At 38.0% G+C, this 17,259-nt stretch overlaps 1 protein-coding gene across 1 annotated transcript; it reads left to right on the forward strand.

Moving 5' to 3' along the window:
* Nucleotides 1-2,889: 2,889 nt before the first annotated feature.
* LOC119582797 (lysosome-associated membrane glycoprotein 1-like) lies at nt 2,890-12,888 on the forward strand. Its single transcript, XM_037931239.1, has 5 exons — nt 2,890-3,045; nt 8,349-8,797; nt 8,943-9,165; nt 10,632-10,841; nt 10,975-12,888. The coding sequence occupies exons 1-5, from the start codon at nt 3,000-3,002 to the stop codon at nt 11,112-11,114; spliced, it is 1,068 nt and encodes a 355-aa protein (XP_037787167.1). The 5' UTR covers nt 2,890-2,999; the 3' UTR covers nt 11,115-12,888.
* Nucleotides 12,889-17,259: the final 4,371 nt, after the last annotated feature.

Here is a 17,259-nt window from a genome sequence, read left to right on the forward strand (position 1 = left end):
ATACGAGTATATATATTATTATATATGTATGTACGTATGTATATATATGTAAATACATGTAGGCTACATACACACACACACACACACATAATATATATATATATATATATATATATATATATATATATATATATATATATATATATATATATATATAGACACACAACACACACACACACCCCTCCCCCTTTTCCTCCTCAGACCTGGGGATGGAATCCAGGTGGATTTCGAAACTGTAGTCTCATTTTCAATAAATCTAGTTTTGTATTGTGGGTTTTTCTTCCATATATATATATAATTGTCTGCCACATCCGCGACAGACAATTGCCCCCAGCGAGACGTTCGCATTGTTCTGGGCGATTTCATTGCGGTATCCGGCTGTGATCGAGCTGGCTACGAGATTCTGTTGGCTCTCATGGCTCGGGAGCTGATCCTAGCAGTGAGAACAGCCTCCTTTTCCGGGACTTTGCTAGGTCCCAGAGAATGAGGATTCCTGGCTCCAGGTATCAGCGCCCCAACCGCTTTGCTGGACATGGTATAGCGATACGAGTACTGTGGCAAAGGACATCGACCACATTTTTGTCAGCACTCGATGGAGGATCCTTCAGAATTTCAGGGCTTACCGGAGTGCCGAGTTCTGTGGCACTGATCATAGGCTGGTTGTGGCTACCCTGCGGGTCCGCTTCAAAACTCCTCGTCCCTCCAGTGACCATTCTAGGGTGTTTCACTTGGACAGACTGATGGAGGAGGAGTGTGCCTGTGGGTGTGCCACAGCAGTCTCTGATCGATTCACAGAACTTGAAAACCTGACGGACCCAGTTGCTCTGTGGGAGTCCTTCAAGCGCGAAACACCCGAAGCAGCGCAGTAGTCCACTGGCGTACGCCCGAGGGCTACTAGCCAAAGTCAGTGTGGAGCAATACTGGGCAATATCAAGGTCTCAGACCTTGACTTTGCCGATGATGTTGCTATCCTATCTGAGTCCTTGGAGTCACTGGTGGCGGCTCTTGATGCATTTAGCAATGAGGCGAAGCCCTTGGGCCTAGAGGTCTCTTAAACCAAGACCAAGATTCAGGACTTTGAAGACGTTGAAATCACAAAGAGCTTTGCATACCTTGGTAGCGTTGTCCATAACTCTTTGTTGTCAGACCAGGAAGTCAGTAGACGGATTGGTCTGGCAGCAGGAGCCATGAACTCGATCAACAAGAGCATTTGGAGATGTCGGTCCCAATGCAGAAGGACCAAGCTACGGGTCTTCAAGGCTTTGATATTGCCTATGGAAACGAAACCTGGACGCTATCTAGTGCCATGAAGGCTCTTTTTGATGCCTTTTGTAACAAGTCTTTGCCGGATCATGGGATACAGTTGGCAGGACCATGTGACTAACCGGCGGTTACACCGTTAGACTGGCATGGGACCTGTTACTTGCATAATCCGGGATCGCCAACTCAGGCTATATGGGTACCTAGCTCATTTCCCTGTGGATGACCCTACCCATCAGGTTGTCTCTCTGCGAGACAATTCTGGGTGGAGGAGGCCCGTGGGACGACCTAGGAGGTCATGGCTTGGGCAGCTCGACGAGACCTATCGCGAGGAGTTAGAGATGGGCCGTGGGCCTGCCTAGAGACTTACCATGAGGGACCCTCGTGGCTTGAAGAGAAGGGTGAATGCAGCCATACGCACCCGTCGGGGTTAACCCCTTGATGATGATGATACACACACAAACACAGTGTGTGTGTGTGTGTGTGTGTGTGTGTGTGTGTATTATGTATACATACATATGTATATATATATTTATATATACATATGCATATATGTATATATATACATATACATAAGTATACATATCCATATATACATATACATATGTACGTATGTGTAAGTATGAATGTATGCATGTGTGGATGGATGCATGGAAGTATATACATGCACACACACACACACACACACACACACACACACACACACACACACACACACACACACACACACACACACACACACACACACACACACACACACACACATTTATATAGATAGCTAAATAGATGCAGTATATATATACATATATGTGTGTGTGTGTGTGTGTGTGTGTGTGTGTGTGTGTGTGTGTGTGTGTGTGTGTGTGTGTGTGTGTGTGTGTGTGTGTGTGTGTGTGTGTGTGTGTGTGTTATATATATATATATATATATATATATATATATATATATATAATGGAAAATTTAAAATGTTAAAGAGGTGACGAAATGATGGCAGTCCATTTTTCATTCATTTTTTATTTACTCACTGATTTTATTATAAAAGCAACGCCGAAATAAGATGCTGTTCCTCGCACCTACTTACGCAAGAGTCTGCCAGGAAATCGCAAATCATTATTTATTTAGCATACTTTCAGAATCTCCATGTAGACCACGAAAGCTATTCTTATTCTTGAGCAATTGTTTAGAAAAAAAAAAATAGTATGGAAGCCGAAAGTAGCCATTACAGTTTTTATTTACAGCTGACATGACTTTTGCCATATAAATGCAACGTTTTTTTTTTTTTCTTTTTTATTTCTTTTATTTAGAGGTAACTGATTGACTTATTCAATACTATGTAAATTACGCATATTTTTATGCTACCTAACATGCAAACAAGCAATATAAGATAGCCAATTACAGTATAACAGTCTATCAGGATCAGCTGATCATTGGTGCAGGGCTCTTCTAGAAACCGACGTGCGTCATACTCTTTTCTTGCAAATGTTTCATCGGTTGTTTCGTGACACTTAATAGGACCGTTGGATAAAACCGTAAATAAATCTCTACGGTATCTTTTCCAGTTTTGGCGGCAGAAAAGAAATCAGAAGGGCTAAAATGAAGGAAAAATAGGGGTGTTGAGGGAGGGAGGAGGTTCGGCCGCGGGACGAGCCAGGCTAGCCAGCGGCTGGTCCGGACTCCGGCGTTCCCGACATTCGTTCTCGAGCCGTTGTGAGCAGTGGACGTATTACGGATCAATCGCCATGGCCAGACTGTCTTTCTTCTCCCTGGCTTTGCTGCTGGTGCTGGGTGAGTATGTCGTGGAGTGCATGGAAGGCGCGAGAGACGGCCGAGAGGAGGAAAGGAAGAAGGATCTTGATCGCGCGGCGGAAATGGCAGGCGTGGAAACAGCTGCTTCGGCCGAGGCGATGTCACATGAGTCCCTCTGATGTCTTTACTCCTTTCCGCCCACCGAGGAAGGGAAGGCGACTTCCCGCCCTCATTTCCACGCAAGTCCCATCGTGAAGCGCTTTTAAAACCGCCCGTGAGGAAGCCTGCGAGGGGATCTGGAGAGCGGAAGTGCGACGGTATGGCTGTCAGCGCTGTCATGTGTGTTGTGTCCGTGTCATTGTCATATGATCTGGTCGGGGGCAGAGCTACGCCCCTCGAAGCCTCCCTCGCCACTTGACCTCAACGCCCGCCTCGCAGTGAAGCAAATGACGGCGGAAAGGAGTAGATTCAGACGAGTTGGAGAGGAATTTTCACGTCGCGACCCGGCGGGTGAAGGGGCCTGCCAGCGCTCCCGCCTGCCACTTTTTATTTTATTTTTTTTATAACCATTCCAGCGAAAGTTTTGGGCGAACGTTCTCTTGACGAGTGGAGCCCGTATGTCATGGAATTGGGGATATTAAGCTGCCTTTTTGCTGGGAGGGAAAAATGATTTAAGGAAAACTTTGACTTGAGGGAGGGAAGGGGAGGGTATCCACCGGTGGGGCATCGAAAGGCCACGGAGGTTGTCCATACCCCGAACAATGGCCACAGGGACAAGTGACCCAAATCTGCTTCATGGCCTAGAATATCCACCCGATTTTCTCAATGGGGACGCATGATATAGAAAAAGAGATCAGGTGTTGATTGGGATGCAAGCTGTTGTTCAGGTGGAAACTAAAATATGGTTTGGTCTTAAGCTTTCTGCCAGTGACGTGATAGTTGCAAGTGTCATGACTTGCTGTAATGAAGTGATAAGAGATTTGGTGCAAATAAAAGAATGAAATTATGGAAAAAATGGAATTTTGTTACTAATTTGAAGAGGTTTATGAATGAGTAAATACTACAAACTTAAATGTTAAAGCCCAAACAGTGTAGATTAATTGTGCAAAGATTTGCATTCAAAGAAAATTATTCTAGTTTTAAATGTGTTTCAGTGGGTGGTCATTGTTCACTTCAGGTGGTGTGACATTGCCCAACTTTAGTATTCAGTGTATCAGTTCATCCACGTCTGTTGCTAGTGCTTCCTTTGGTAATTTCTTGGGTTGTTGTTACAGAGCATTGCACAGAGGAAGAAGGATATGGACACTCAAATTCTAGAGCATAAAGATCTGAACAGCACATTGGCCTCCCATCTATGAAATGAAAATGTTATTTGTTACCGAGAGCGATGCAGTCCCAGAAACGAAGTCTCAAAACCAGGGCATTGTTTAAACCCAAGATCCAAACCTAACCTATCTGGCCTTCTCCTTATTCCCTAATCGGTAAATGAGGCCGAAGAAGCTGTTTCTGTGCCGCTTATTTATGCTATGAGATGGAAGTGCCCGTTTCCCTCAATCTGCGCACATCTCGTGGTAACATTAGCCCTCTTTATCACAGACATCACACCACCATTGATCTTGATAAGTCTGTTGATTTTCTTTTGCTCTAACTTCATTTCATATTAAGACCCATATTATTCATTAGATTGTTGACCTTTAATGCTTTTCTTCAAAACTTATTGTGGGACACCATGCCATTTAAGCAACTTTATTGTTACCTTATTTAAAGATTGGATTTGAACTATAGATAAAGTACAGTTACTGTATTTTCTCATTGGCAGTAGGTACATGCACCATCCAATACATTTTTTGCTCCCCCCCCCTCTCCCCATATAGTCCAAACATGTATGGCTTCAAGTGCTTGGTTACTGAAGTCTTTATTAGGCTTACTGAGCTGCACCTGCTTACCTCAATCCTTTAATTTTGAAAACTTGTTCTAAAGCATTTTTTATTTAATATTTTTTTTTATTCACACAGCCAGCTATTATTTGTTTTCAATTATTCAAATTGCAATATGCATTAATTTCTTCTTTTCTATTGCAAAGGACATAAATAAATGTATTGCTGTTTTTGAAGTGACAACCCTGTTACTCCAGCCACTCCTGGGAAATCCAGGAAACACCCCTTCCCCTTCCCCATCTGACCGAAATATTTAACATAATAGCAAAATACTGTTTAAAACTGAAACTATGTAATGTTGACAATTAAAGAGGATGTAAGTGATGTGGAAAACTGCATTCCTTGTGGTAGATGCATGCTCACATGTCCTACTGTTAATGTTACTGAGAAGGACACAAGATAGGCAGTAAATGGACAGCATAAGAAAAACATACAACAGAAGCAATAAGATACCCATTTCAAAAGCTGCTGTAGGTTTTAAGTTTATGGCATATGCATTTGGCACAAATCTCCAAATTTGTTTGCTTTAGAAGTATGGTGCCAAGAAACTTCAATCTTTTGCTCCCTAGCACCAGCTGGGTAGAAACAGGAATCAGTCAAGGGATAGAGCTTCAGGTCTGGGAAATGTGGCAATTGGTAGGGGCTCTGGGGAGCAAAACCCCTGGATCAGGAAAGTGTTAATCTTTGGTGTGGATGCACAAATCTAGTACAAATTATGATTCTTGTAGAGGCCAAAAAATCTGTTGGTACAGTAAATAATCTGCAGACAGGAAAGGTAAGGCCACAAATAAAGTAAAGGGAGTGGAAAGTGCCACACACAGCCCAAGTCCACTTGCTATTCCTGCATATTAACATTGTTGCCGTGCATAATGAGGCAAAGGCCATGTTTGCCTGGGGGTGTTGGGGGAGGCAGAACCGCCCATTAACCCTACCTTTAGGTAGTGTCTAAATTGCATAGCCAGTCGCACAGTAACTTCAATTATTCAATAAACTTTGTGACCTGGAGTTGGTTACTCAGTCTCCGGTAAGTGCATGTGTGCTGTAAAGAATTACCAGAATATGTTCATACAGCAATTCTTTTGGTAGTGCATTCAGGGTTTATTACTTTGGGACAGTCTGTGATGTCTAGTCCTGTTGTAAACTTTTACCCTTTATTCATTAAGATGTTCAAATACAGTAATTTGTCAAGTACTCTCCATTCTAACTGTGGACAAAGCTTTTATTATTTTTATTTTTATTTTTTTTATTATTATTATTTTTTTCAGTATATAATAGGAGGGAGAAAAAAGTGTCCTGAAATAAACTTGAAGAAATAAAACCCCCACCAAATTACTTTTGGGCTCTTGCTTATCAGATGGGTGGAATTATTGGCTAGAATTGACACACAAACATTGTAACTGTTAGGTAAAGTACCTCAAAGCATAGTGTAAATGTATGATAAACCAAAATGGATAAGCTAAGTGCACTATTTTAATCCGTAGTGGACTCGTTTCAACTACTGTATTAACTATGATCAATTTGTATTTTGGCAAACCTGTCGATGGTAGCCATATTGTATGATTCTTAAATGTTGTCATTGGTGATTTTACTTTTGGCCATGTAAACATTGACCAATCAGCACCTAGTAATTGCACTGGTCACCAGATTTTTGACTTTGGCATAAGTGCATGGTAACCAAGGTAGTGATATTAGGCCAACCCTGACCTTGTATTCCCCCCCCTTTTTTTTTTTTATTATTAGTGCTGATATCATGACTTTATACTTGGTGTTGTGTAAATATTTATGCCAATTTAAAGATACTCAAGGAATAGGGTATACAGGTGAGAGCAGGTAGGACTAGAAGTTGACTCCTTTTTCGACTTAAGCTCTTGTGGAGCAATATTTATAAATTAAATCAAAATGCAAGGCATGTATATGTCATGTCATGTCTTGGTGTCAGTGGCTTGGAAGGTTTTCACAACTGTGGCATTATATATTCACTTCTGGTCTTAGGTGTCATAGCTATAGTCTGATCCTTGAAACCCATTTGTATAGTTTAACATGAACATGGTGGAAGGTATGGAATGGGTCAGTACTTCTAAATTATAGAGGGTTTAGGTTTAAATATGGGTTAAAAAAAAAAAAGAAAAATAAATAAAGATACTGAATGCGTAGGCGTTCAGAACTTGCCTATTCATGTATATGGTTACTTGTAATACAGATAGTGTACATTTTGTAAGAGCCTAAAGCTTGTGTACCAATGGCATGCAAAAAATGTTTTTGAAAAGCTGGAGTTATTAGAGGCTTAGAAGGGAATTTAAGATAGCAGTGTGTCTAGAGCAAATACCCCAAATTTTGTGAAAATGTGGCAGTTCATGTAAAATTTCAGACAACTTGCTTGTCATTATCTAAAATTGCTGCCACTAAGTCTTCAAAGTTGTGTACCCCATCATTGAAATTTCAACTTCCGGAACACAAATTCAAAAGCCCCTTTTATCTAAATAATGGATAATTTTAAATGCTGATGGAGTACATCTGTATCCCAAGATTTAGATGATTGAAAACTGATTTTCAATTGATTACCAGTTTTATCCCAATTTGAATGAAACTGCGTGGGTGAATAGGTGTCCTAGTTAACTAAGGTTATTCCGGGTCGCATTGTATGCGTGTTTGGAAAGGTAAGCCATGCATGCTTTGGTCAGCACTTGTGCCAGCAGTCATTAGATGCAAAGGTTGGTCAGGGGTATACTCAACCTCTGCCTGGCATATCTTGCTGTTTACCAGCTATCCCTACAGTACCTAAAAACTAAAGTGTGAAATGTATTTGCCAATTTATCTACCTGATCTTTATGGTACTGAATAACATCTGCTCCAGCCAACATTTTCCTTATCATTGACAGTTTAGGGCAAAATGTGGATTAGAATTTAACTTGATCTGCTTGTTAAAGTTTGTTAGAACCTCTTGACAAGCCTCAGATGAGGTTCAGAGTAACCAATAGCCCGTGCTTTGTCACTGGCTTGACAAATTTTTATATGGTTTCTCTGAACCCATATGGGGGATCAATGTTATACTTTCAGATTCTATTAGATTTAGCAGTAAAGAAATTTTAGAACTCGCACACAACACACACTATTAACAATTACGATACAAGTTTTAAGGTTTACCCGTCATCCTCAATTTGATTTATATATTTTGGTTTGCAACAGGCTTGTCAATGACTTTTAAAGGCCATGGTATGCCTGTATTATAGGCACAGGTGTAATAACTAGAGAATGGTTATTTGATAATGCATTATTATGAAAGATTCCATTTTGAAGCTATCCTCAAGGATATTGATTAGTTTCATGCAAGAGTATATGTTTGGAGAACTGTAACAAATGTTTTTTTCTCGGTAGTTGAAAATAACATTTGCATTCACTTTTCAGGCACCCTAGCTGCTAGCCAAGACATCAGCATCCCAGATGTGGAAAAAGCATTAGTTGAAGATGGTAACAAGACTGACACCACACCTGCACCCCCTCCCACCACACCAGCACCAACAACGGCAAAGAGTACGACCACTCCTGAAACGACAACCACACCAAATCCTACCACCACCACACCAAATCCTACCACCACCACTCCTGAACCTACCACAACCACACCAAAACCTACCACCACCACTCCTGAACCTACCACCACCACTCCTGAACCTACCACCACCACTCCTGAACCAACCACCACCACTCCTGAACCAACCACTACCACTCCAGAACCAGTGACCACCTCAGCTCCTGAAACAAACTTCAACTACAATGTTACAGAAAATAATGTCACCTGTGTTATGGTACAGGGAACCATCTCCTTTACAGTTAATTACACTACAAAAACCAATGTAAGTTCCATGCTGTGGACCCAGTGTTTACAAGTATGACAGTTTTGTTTACAGCAATAAGAGAAACAAGAATTTGTGAGCGCTGAATGTATCCCTTTTGTTATCAATTTGTTTTCCATTACCAGTGTTTCTCAAAAATTTTCAGAAAACTGCAGTGGTCACAGTTACTGTCCCAGAGCATGGAGGAACTGTGACTGGCACCTGCAATGGAACTGAAGGTGAACAGTACATTGAGATCACCTGGGGTGCTGTGAATGAAACTTCTTCCACAAGAATGACCTTCAACAGGACAAAGGACTCTTGGTCATTGATCGATTTTACAGCTACTGTATTCATGGGCAAGAACTTTGTAAATTCAACTATTTATGGTAAGTATAGCAGAAGTTTTCAAGTTTATAGTTGGTATTATTAGTGTTGTTCTTGTTAGAATATTACCTTAAATGTTTGAGTGAAATAAAACATGGAAAACAACTTGTCAGTTAGGTGATGTAATCTCATTATTTGATAGTCTTGCACCTAAATGAATCTGTACGAATGATTTATCCCGAGTAGTATTAAGAAAATGCTGAAGTAATGTGATAATTTTTGTTAGAACCAAGGAGTTAAATACTGCCTCGTCTGGTTCTAGCTGAAAAGACTAAGGAAAATGGAATTCTGTAGTTAAGGCCGCATATTTTCACTATTGATTTACTGAAAGTTTTACTAACTAGACATCCTAAAAAAAAAAATTATATGTAAAACTTGCACAGGTAATGCTAACTTTTCTTTGAAGTTGGGTTATGTTGTGTATTTGTGTGAACAAAAGCACATGTTATACGTCTGCACAAAATCTTTGTACATCAGAGCTGCAGGATTTTTTTTTTTTTTTTTTGTTACTGACCACCATTAAGTATAGTTATCTTGGAAAACCTTCAATTTGTATTGCAAACTTGGAGTGGCCCAGAACATAAGTGCAGATAACCTTGTTTCTTGTTAATTGATATTGAAATACTGATTAGCATGGCCTGCTTTGTTTCCCTGAAATTCTGTACAGTAAGATTTTGATACGTGCAACAAATGGTTAAAATTGTATTTATTTTTATTTCTGCAGTTGTAGGCTAGTTGAACTTTGCTGTTTATGCAAATTTTGTGTGAGCTTTTCCAGTTGGAGGGAGGTCAAATTGCTTAGTCACTGTCTACAAATTATTTTATTGGTACAGTAAACCTTTAAATGGTCAGTTTTGAGGCTCCTATAAAGAAAATGAAGAAAAAAAACTACAGCAATGAATGGAGTAAGAAGACATTTTGAACTCTAGTTCACCAGAACTAGTAAAAATCATTGAAGCTTTTACTATGTATTGGACCACTTCAGAACTTGAAAAGTTTTTTTGTTCCAATCTTAGTGGTGTTGTGTTCTAAAACTCTTTTGAAGTGCTTTTTATTATGTTACTACCAAAATCTGAAATATCAAAATCATGACATTTCCTGTTGCAAATTAGTAACCTCTGACATTATATAAATTGAAATCCAAGCTGAAGCTATCACTGTTGACCATGTTATAAAGGGTTTTTAAAATTCAAAGTTCTTATTGTGTGGTGAATTGACTTCTAGACTGCAATTGGACATTGATGATCTTCACATTACATGTCAACCTTGTTTCATGTGAATGTGCTGGAAAGCCTAACCTAAATGGAAATTAACAATGACATTAGAAATAGTAACAGATAACACCTGTACAAGTGAGCTTCTCTTGAAATTGTTATCAAGTGCAGGATTGCAGAATATTTTTATTAAAACCATACCTTATGGGCGTAAGGATTTGTAACATAAATGTTAACTTGAGTTGCTTTTGCAGGTGAAAAGTTGGATCTTGCGATGAACTATAACTTCAGTCCTCTTGAAATTGGTGTCAACCGTAGCTTCAACTGCCATTCACATCTGTCTGCTTTCAACGTGACTGGAACTCTGGATGGTGCTGAGTATGAACTTCCTCTGGGATCTGACTTGACTAACATCCAGATTCAAGCATATAACGAAATTGTTGGCGAAAAGGACTTCGTTGATTGTAAGTATTACTTCAGATGATTGATGCCAGTATTTACTAATTTGAAAATAAGGAGAAATGTCAAATATTGTTTTGCATATTGGCAGTTGTAACCATTATTTTTAATGATTTTTTGTTTTTTTCTTTATTCTAGCTGTTCACTGCACGGCTGATAACACCTCCGATGTTGTGCCAATTGCTGTGGGCTGTGCCCTGGCTGGCCTGGTTGTTATAGTCTTGATTGCTTACCTTGTAGGACGCCGCCGACGATCTGCTGCATATCAGTCAGTCTAGGATATTTTGTTAAATGTAGGTTAATTTGATTACATATTGATACTGTACAGCTATTAGAAATGTGACAAACTATGTGAATTGTCAAGAAATTGAATTATATAATTTGGAATAAGATTAATTTGTTACTGTGATAGTTAAGATGTAAATTTTTTCTTATCAATGTTTCTTTAAAGTTGCATAGCTGTAGTTCAGCTAAATTTGCACCTTTGTGATCTTGATCAAATTTATGAAGGACATAAGAAAGGTCTGTTATGCTACTGTGAAATATGGACATCAATCGGATTACTACCAGAATTTTTTTATTGGGTTTGCTAGGTTGAACTGGTCAAGCCATTCTAAATTGCAACTTTGATAATCTGGGAATAGTCAAGTAAAGGTTGTGGTAGCTGACTGAAAAGTCAGTTTGTAAGAGGGGATTGGGGGTGGGAGTGGGAGGGAAAAGAAAGAAAAGTTTAAGAACCTCGACCTGGAACAGTTCGACACAGTAGCAATTTCCAGTACCCATTGGAAGGGACTGTATGGGACTTCCTACAATATTTGTATTTCTGATCCAGCCTTCTTTGTAAATGGGAAAACAGGAAACATGCTTATAAAAAAGGGGTACTAGAAGATAATACACAGCCTACGATTTTCTTTTGTCATAATTTGACCTCCATGTACATAATTAAGAGCTCTATATTTCCCACAAAATTCTTTAAGGAATATTTACGGAAGTTCTTTGGAAAGTGTGAATGGTGTGTGATTGAAGCAAGCGATATTTTTGTATTTGTCATTCCAGGTAAAAATGCTGCCCTCAATGATTTTTTGTTAATTTGTTATTCAGCTTAGATCTGATTTGATAATTGACATTAATAGCCATTTCCAGAAACTTTTGAAGGTTGGTGACTAACTAAAGGCAGGTTCATTTGGGGTGTTACTGAGAGTGGCTGGATGATCTAAAAGACCGGAATTTAATTCAGAATGATGAACAGTTAATTCTGTTAAAGGTTGGCTTTTTGGTGCTTCTAATATTTGGTTACTTTGTTGGCAAGTTGAAATCAAATTATGTAATGCATCTTGTTAGCTTTTGACTTTATCCAGCTGTTGATGGTTATCTAAAGCAATATTTATGCTGAAATGGCTGTTGATGTTCTGGGATAGTACTGTATGCTAGGTGTTTTAGGGTGGCTTCATTTAACTTTTTTTATATATATATATAATTTTATGTTTTTGAATGTTTCGATTGGTGTCTGTATCCTGTCCAAATAGTGATTGCCTTTGCATGCATGCCAAGAGGAGTGTATGTAAAGAAATTTCCTTTCTTTTTCAAAGGAATTGTATGGCAGATTATTAATTTATGATGCAACATTGAGCAGTTGCCTCAGATGCTGCCTGCATTGAAAGAAAAATTGAGTGGTGTCCAGCAGAATTGTTGATGAATGGTAGTCACTACATTCCAGTGATCAAGATTTAAGGAAGCTCTAATGAAAAATCTACATAATAAACAAAGGAAATTTGAAGCAGTTTGTTAAAAATGTATATATACCATGGAGTAACCATATGGATCAATTGCAACACTGGTTTTGAAGAATATCCTTGGCCAAATTGTAAACTGAAAATTTTTTATTCATAGTCTTGGGTTTGGGAAAGATTGTTTCCATTTTCAAAACTGAAACCCTTGTTTTCATTATTCATCTAATGGCCAAGACTTTAATATATGAAAATTGTTATGGAGAGCTATTTTATCATGTAAACTGTTTGTAAATTTTTCATTAAAGTTAAATTACAGATTGTTTTTAATTTGTCTGAATAAATTCCTAAATAAATGCACAAGGCAAAATGTACAATATATAATGCCATTTAACTGTTCTAACCAGAAAAGGAGTGGCAAACATATTGTACACAAAGCAAAGGTGTACCAAGTGTACCTGCCTTGCCAAAGAGTTTTGCATTTGTCAGCTGCTTTTTGAATACATGTAGTACACATCCATTCTTGTATTTAAAGATTTTTTTTTTTCCAAACTTTGATCCCTCTGCCTGAAGACCAGTGATGTACTTGACATTCTAAAAATATATATATTTTTTTTGTAATGAAACCATACATGGTGAAAACCATGGCATTGTCATAAGTACTGTGTACTTAGAGAATATAGAAATTAAATACGTAAATTTTCATTTACTCGGGATGGCATGAATTAAAGCAAATGCACTCTGCAGCATGGAAATCTTGCTTTAAGAGGTAAATTGGGTCTTGCTAGCTATTTAAAATGAGCCAAAGCAAATTTCAAACGAGATTAGCTTCTGAAACCTTAAAAGTGCATGGCAATGTGCTGAAAGTAAACTCCCTTCAGATAATGCATGGTGTGAATATATTCCCACAAAGCCCACTAGTCAAACAATATGCATAGAAATACAGCACAGTTGAATGTTCAGACTTGTGTGTGTGATGGAGCAGGATCTTCAGGCACAAGCTAGTAGGTTGTCTGTGTATACAGGCAAACCAGTTATACCCCCTTGCTCTAAGGCAAGGGAACCAGATAGTTACCAGTAGTGTAATGGCACAGCCAACAGTACCCCACTAAGGCCCCATCCAGACCAATGGGCAATGGCTGGTGAGTGGATAATTCATGCTTGTTTAGCAGTACTGACAGATTGAGCAGTCCACGGCTATTGACTACTACTTGTCAACCTGTGTTGTTGTCCTGATGGGTGACGGCACATGGCAGACAGAGTTATGGTGAGGTAATGAATGACCTAGTGATTGTCCAGTAAACGTCAGGCAGAGGTCTATATTTCTGCATCCAACCACCCTCACCCTCTAAATGTTGGTTTGGAACATTAGTTACTTACACATAGGCAGGTATAATAGGTTGTTACAAGGGCAGACAAATAGAGATTGCATCATGAGTGGACAGACTACTCTGGAAATAAGTAGTTTCGTTGTTTTCATGCCTGTTAAGTCACCTTAACAGTCACTGCTGATGTAGCCGTCCCGTGTGGACAGGCCTTAAGGGGGAGATGCTGGTGGTGATTAAAATTCTGACCAAAGTAATCACTGAACCGCCCCCCCCAATCCCTTGCTTGTTGTTGCCGTGGGAGGAGCTTAGGAGACGGACTGAGGCCCAATATAGGGGATCACCCCTACCTAGATCCTCAGCCCTCGCCTCCACTAATTTTGCAAGGTCTTTTCTTCTCCTTTCCTTATCCTTTTTTCATCCCTACCTGTTTCACTACTATACTACCCTCTAGTACATTTCAATCTGTAACTTTACCCTAGTCATTAAAACATTCCTAACCCTTTTTGCTATTATATTTTACCATAGTGCCATATGACCTTTGATGTCATTTAGCACTTCCTTACCTGGGGGATTTGCCCCCAAGCTTCACATTATCATTGTATTTCCAATACGCTAGTAATTATCTTAGATGTTGATGCAGGAGAAAATTACCCCCCCCAAAAAAAATCACTAAACATCACTATCTTACTGCCTACTGAAAGTCACTAGTACTGGGTTAGACTTTGATACTTGTTGCACACCATGCTCACTGATGGTCACCCTTGCTCATTCATGGCTTTGGATGCTGGGAGAGCAGTACAAGTGTTGGAGAAAAGCACTGCTTGATCTTGTAGATGAGGCTTAGTGCATGCTACCATGCTTTCCTTTTTCCATCTCTTGAACAGTTTTGTAGGAAATTGCCAATTGACACTACTTTTGTTTAAAGGACTTTTAATAGGGTACAATCACATGCTTTAAATATTTTGTAATTTTTTTTTTTAGCAGAACGTCCTGTGAGTCATGCCCTGGTGACACTAATTTGTTTATTGTACACCCATTTATTATTTTTGCTTTTGTGGACACATTCCATAATTTTTCTGTAACTATTTACAACTGTCATGTATCATTTAATGACTGTTCAGTTATGGCTGCCTATAAGGTAAACCTAATTCCTTTAGAGTATGATCACTTCTGGAAATTGGTCTTTAAAGATTGGTATTGCAAATATTGTTCAGAAGTTTTGCATTTACAAAACAGTTGAGCATTAGATATTGTCTTCATAATTTATTTGTGAATCGATAAAATTATTTTGAAGTTTACTTTACATACAGTACCAGTGGTTCTTAACCTTTTTATTCGCACACCTCCTCTAGGAATTTGTCCTACAAATAAAATTCCTTCCCAAATTTTAAAAATAATAAAAAATATATTCTTAGTCTTTATTTTGTGTATTTATTAGTCACCTTATTATTCTTAAAACTTCTTATTGACCATTCTCTTGTTAAGAAAAAACAAATATCATTTGAGAAATTCCTGCATTTCCCAAGGGCTCGCACCCCTCTTGGAAACTGCTGACATCCACCAGGTTAAGAACCTCTGATTTATATTATACATAGTGATTTAAAGAATGCAATGGAAAACCAATTATTAAATGAAGTCCATTTCCTTTTGTATGACTTGACCTTCAATAACTTTACCTTAGAATTCATAAACCATTCTTGAGTGATAGACTATTCCAGGTTGCAATTGTCAACAAGCATCTAATTGCACACTGGAAAGGTAATTTTATATGTACAAGGACTTTAAACTATAATCATACCTAAAATCTGTTCTGCAGAACTTGTTGGCGCATCACTTTTACTTGAAATATAATTAATACTTATTAAAGCATTGTGCCATTGCAGTTCATATATATATATGCTGTTAAATAGTACACTTCCTTCTGTAATTATGTATTTTGAATCAAAGATCAGATTTCCCTTTAGAAGATAGCATATTAGCAATGAGGTAATTTAAGAGTTTTAGATTAGAAAACCAGTAATATTTGACTGATAGAGTAAAATCATTTCATTTTTATGTATGATGATGATTAAAGTTGCCTCTGTGTTGAAAGTATATATAATCTGGTGAGATGTACATTTAAATAAATTTCTGTGATAACTTTGTTCTTGTGTAAATCATTTAGGAATTTGTAGTGAGCATGCAAGAACTGTCGGTCATATGAAATGTAATAAATATTTGCTAGATATCTCGGAAATATTTTTTTGAGTGTAGACTTCCTATGGAAAGAATGATTGACAAATAGAGTTCTATTTTTCTCAAATATTTTTTCTCTTTAGTTTGAAGTTGTGCAACAATACTTATTATTTCCAGTATTTAGAAAAAAAAGAAAAAAGTGCAGAACTTTATTCTGACCACTCTCACTTCCCTGCTTGACGATATCCTAGGAATAAAGTATAAAGTATGTAGGTGATTGGCACTTTGTCTATTTCTAAATAAGAATTTGAATATGAAATTTCTTAAAATCTGCACCATCTGATCAGCAATGTAGCTTGTCTGCTATTCAAAATTAATTTCATGGTATGAAGCCTGTGATTCATTAGATCAATAGCTTATTTTCACCTTGTATAATGATGCTAATGTAAATGAAATGAAAATGATTTTACAAATCATTTTCCAATGCTGGGAAAGATTTAGATTTTGAGTGGTAAATGTGTTTGTTTATTGGATTACCTGTTTTGGCTGAGGGTGATGAATAGATTTTTTTTTTTTACATCAACCATTTTTGAAAGTTTAACATTTAATTCTTACAAGTTATAACATACTTCCCTCCATTCATCATCTGTTATTAAATATGTAAATTGTTCAATAAGCCAGTCAAGAAAACAGTTTTTGTTGCTCATAATTTTTTTTTTTTGTGTTCCAAATGAGCGTTTATGTATAAAATCCAACCATTTGTATGTATCCATGGATATTCATATACATATTTACATATTTGTATACATATTTATATATTTAGATACATGTTTCTTACATATGTAAATTTACATACATGATCCTATTTCGACTTGTTAACAAATATTTACATAAATATTTATATTTAACATACACATTTACATTCACATTTACACACACGCAAACGCACGCACGCACGCACGCACGCACGCACGCGCACACACACACACACACACACAAACACACATCACATAAACACACACACGCGCACACACACAAACACACATACACACTTATACACATACTGTAATATTTTCTTGTCTCACATCAGATCTGTTTAAAGCTTGGTAAAAAGTTTCTGAATCCTCTCTCTTACCTGAAAATATACTATAGGGAAAAAAATGAATATGATAAAAACAAATGAAGATGCATTT

The sequence above is a fragment of the Penaeus monodon genome, chromosome 16 (assembly GCF_015228065.2).
Source record: "Penaeus monodon isolate SGIC_2016 chromosome 16, NSTDA_Pmon_1, whole genome shotgun sequence".
Taxonomy (NCBI): Eukaryota; Metazoa; Arthropoda; class Malacostraca; order Decapoda; family Penaeidae; genus Penaeus; species Penaeus monodon.

Excerpts from the sequence above, each read along its gene's own strand:
- LOC119582797 (XM_037931239.1), top strand. The coding sequence starts at position 3,000 with ATGGCCAGACTGTCTTTCTTCTCCCTGGCTTTGCTGCTGGTGCTGG. Across the intron at positions 8,798-8,942 it reads ATTACACTACAAAAACCAAT|AAAACTGCAGTGGTCACAGT; the intron begins GTAAGTTCCATG and ends AAAAATTTTCAG. Across the intron at positions 9,166-10,631 it reads TGTAAATTCAACTATTTATG|GTGAAAAGTTGGATCTTGCG; the intron begins GTAAGTATAGCA and ends TTGCTTTTGCAG.